Source organism: Brachycentrus maculatus, unplaced genomic scaffold (genome assembly GCF_059751285.1).
Source record: "Brachycentrus maculatus isolate JH-2025_06_01 unplaced genomic scaffold, ASM5975128v1 h1tg000500l, whole genome shotgun sequence".
Lineage (NCBI taxonomy): Eukaryota > Metazoa > Arthropoda > Insecta > Trichoptera > Brachycentridae > Brachycentrus > Brachycentrus maculatus.
In genome coordinates this window covers 13,663-17,795 of record NW_028281246.1, presented here as the reverse complement: position 1 = coordinate 17,795, position 4,133 = coordinate 13,663, and the positions used below count along the sequence as shown (strand labels likewise).

The window sequence follows — 4,133 nt, the reverse complement described above, 5'->3', positions numbered from 1 at the left end:
GGTCCCACATTTTATGAGTGAATAATCAACATTGAATTATTCTAGGAGCTTCTGAACGTCATGACGATTCAAGCCGCATGGACACCCAGTCTCCGACCATTTTATTTCGGTGGAGTGGCATCCATATTACTTTCCATGAGGAGGTGCATCACAACCATGGAATAAGAACCTCTTAGATTTAGTCTTGCCATCAGTGCTGACTCGCCAACTTGTTTTTTTGAGTCCATTCACTAACCCATCGAAGACAGCCTCGGGGAGATCTCCTCCGCCTCCCACTTCGCACTCCTTATCTATAACCTCAATGATCGCGTCCTGATTTCTTAAATCAAAGTGCTTTTCAACGTAGGAATACTCTTGTGGAGGATGATCTCTGTAAAGCTCGATTGCGAATTTAATATTGTACTGCTTATCTGAAAACTTTTTCATGATCTTGCAGACTGTCTTCTTTAATTGGCTTATGCACCAGCTCATTGAGCCTGTGGCGTCAATGACGAAGAGAATATCAACGAGATTATGGTACTCGGCTCGTTCCCCACATTCATCCATGGCTCCGAGGAGTTAGTTTTTGTTTTAAATTTATTTGACTTCCTTTTCTGACATCGCCTAGGATATAGTATATTGTGTTGAGAGATTTAGGATAAAACTCATAGTTGAAGGGATGACGAATTCTGATAAGGTTAGGAATGTTATTAAAATCACGATTTAATGAGTGAAATTAATTGAGTTATGTCATGCTATATTGAATATCAAAAATCAACTTCTTCAAATTGTTCCTCCATTTCTTATTCTCCCTCGCTTTAGATTCCTGCGACAAACTCTTCGAACTATTCTTCGTTTTCTTACTCGTCTTCGTCTTCGTTTCTGGCTTGGTCATTAATGATCTTCTCAAACGCTTTGGGGTTGTAGTTATAGATATCCTTATAGACTCCCGTTTTAAGTCTAATCATGAGTTCATCTTCGATCTTTTGCTCGATGTTGGCAGCAATCAGGGCTTTGGCCTCTCTAACTTTGTCCCTCCTTTCTGCTTTCTTTTTCACTGCGACGAACTCTTCTTGGCCCTTTAGCTTCATTTTACGCATCTGAATAAGCATTTGCCTGAGTTTGGTGAGCCTTTGCTTGCACTTATGGATCACGAAAGGCGACCAATAAATTAAATTTTAATCTATCTGCTCCAAGGCCTTTTAATAGTTTTTGTCGAGCTTCACCTTTTCCCACAATTAATTCGGCAAATGGGCTCTCTCAGCTGTTTTCATGTACAAGTAGCAGACTCCTTGATCTTATTTGATCGTGGCATACTGCGAATTGGCCAAGGGGCAGCTTTTGCGGTTGCAGAGCCCTGTCAGATTGTATTAGTTGCGACAGAAATTCTGGGAGATGGTCTTCATTCTGAACGAGCAATGCTTATGGGAAATCACATTCCAGACAACTTCGTCGATAATCATTTCAACACTCAAACAGCTATATTATTATATACTCACAATATTGCATAACATAATGTTAATTTTGCAATACAAAAACATATCTTTGGCATACTTTATCTGAATTGTCCACTATTTTGCCATATTGCGCTGTATCAAATCATTTATGATAGATATTCGAGTGAATTATTAATAAATATGCTTTTCTACATAAGTTGGCCAAGTCTGTATGAAAGTGCGAATTAATGTATAATTGATTCAATTTGATAATCTGCGCAAAAATTATTCGATGGAGGAAGATGCCAAGACTTTCAAAAAGAAAAGGGAAGATTTCGCGTACAATATTCGAAAAAGCGAACGAGAGTAAAAGATGCAGAGAAAGAGAAACATCGAACTCCAAGAAAAAACTTCATCCAAAAAGATATGCATCGTCGACGAGTCTATCAGACAGGAGCTATAGGAGTATCTGCATTCTTTAATTTAGGTTTATCCTGCGTGAGTATAGTCTGTAGGAAATAGGGGACATTGCTCAGCTCATATTCAATGAAAATATAATGTGCAAGCATCAAGGGGTCATTGGAATTCGGAAGCTTCTATGCAGCGACCCCGAGAAGACTATTTAGTACTTCCTGAAGCTTGATTTGCCTGCTCACTTTGTTATGTTTACTGAACAAAATGAATACCCCCAGTTGAAGCTCGAGGCGGCATGGGCTCTGGCCAATATCTTGAACGGAACTTCAGATCAGTGCGCAGTCTTAGTCAAGCACAGCGTCATCGCCTTATTCATTAATGTGGCCAAACACGATGTGATCGAAATTGCGGAACAGGGCATTTGGGCACTGGGCAATTTGGCTGCTGAAAACTACGAATATCGAGACTAGATTCTCAAATTGTGCGGCCTTCAAGTCATCGTGAACCAAATCCAGGAGTTTAAACACAAATAGCAAATACGGAACACGGCCTGGACCATTAGTAATTTATGCCGCGGAAATCCTCCCCCACCTTACGAGTCTATAAAGTGCGCTGTCCCAATTCTAGCCCATATTCTAAGCTAAGGTATCCTGGATAAACATAATTAAATTCTATCAGATTGTCTTTGGTCGTTATCCTATTTGGCAGAGGGCCCGAAGATCAGGCTGCAAAGAGTCGTCGAAACCTAAGTAATGCCAAAAATATGCATTTTTGCGAAATCAGAAGAGCCCTCTGTCTACATTCCGGCGATGAGGATTCTGGGGAGTTGCTCAGCAGGGAATTAATTCCAAACCAATCGATTGATTGACGTGGGCTATTTGGACTTAGCAGTTACTTTGCTCCAGCATGAAAGGAAGATAGTACGGAAGTAAGCTTGCTGGACCCTTTCGAATATCGCAGCAGGAACTGAAGAACAAGCTATCAAACTTTTATCTAATGTAGTGCTTTTGTAAAAACTGTCCAATATTCTCAAAGGTCATTAATAGCCGGATATTAAAATCTAAGCATGCTGGCTTTTTGCTAATCTGGGCAGGACATGCGAGCCGAATGTTCTCATTAAATTATACTGTTGCGTCGATGTGATCAGCCAGGTCTGTTCCTTCCTAGTGGTGGATAGCAGTTTCTTAATATTTAACGCTCTCGAATTGCTTTATAAATTCTTATAAGTTGGTGAAAAGGCAAAGGGAAGTTCTGAAATCTAAGACGAAAACATAATTTTAAAGCTTGTGTTAAGCTATGGATACGGGCCGGCCCTTTAGAAGCTTCAAACGCACGAATAAAAAGGGATCTTTACAGCAGCCCATAAAATCATTGAAAGATTCTTTGATATTTAAACATCTGCATGAGCTGATCTCTATAGTTGGATATTTTTCAAAAGAGTAGATGATAAGTGAACGATGCTGACAGGCAGACAGATATAGAAACTGTCGATCCTCCTCTTGCTTTAATATAAATATAATCAAAGTCAAGTTCAAATTCACTTCATACTGTCTTTTTATTGAACAATTAAATGCAGCATTCATCTTACAACTAAACTGCTTTATATTACTGAGATTAAATTGCAGAATATTGAAGAGCCCGCCATTTCCAATATTTATTTCGCTCATATATGTAACACGGAAACTATACTCGAACAAATCTCCCGCAGGAGTACTAAAAGAGCGATCCCCATTGTCCTCATTAATTAACGGAGAATTTCGCAAACACTAAAAATGCTTTGTCATAAAAATAATCTATGAACAGCAAAGGCTTTTCTGCAGACAAAAGAGAGAACCCAGGGGAACAGACTAAATACTCTGCATCAGAAAGCCCTGGGTTAATTGACGCCTTGGATTTATAAAAGATCAAAAATTTTATTGCGGAACATCTCAAGGTTGAGCGAGCCGATATCGATTTGTTAAGTCTAAATGATATAAAGGAAGTATATGACGAACTGATGCAAAGCGTCAAAGAAATTATTATAGAACCACCAAGCTTACTTGCGATCAATCGGGATAAGTGCATCGAAGAGCAAATATAATCCAAGAAGGACAGAGAGATCATTGGCTCCCTGAAATTTAAGAACGTCAAGAACCGATATTCGCAGATCAGATAGACTTTGAGAATAACTCCTGAAGCGCCATTGCCTCACCTTGCTAAATACTTGTCAGAATCAGAACATAAAAAGTCAGAGGAAGGCAAGCGATTAGTAAAGGTGAGCCAGAGAGAAAAATATAGGCACCCTTTCGAGTCAATAAAAAATAC

The 4,133-nt window shown here is 39.3% G+C and overlaps 1 protein-coding gene across 1 annotated transcript; it reads right to left on the bottom strand.

Moving 5' to 3' along the window:
* Positions 1–769: 769 nt before the first annotated feature.
* LOC148301922 (protein MAK16 homolog A-like) lies at positions 770–1,442 on the bottom strand. Its single transcript, XM_088272491.1, is given in 1 exon segment — positions 770–1,442. A coding segment is annotated over 1 exon segment (603 nt). The 3' UTR covers positions 770–839.
* Positions 1,443–4,133: the final 2,691 nt, after the last annotated feature.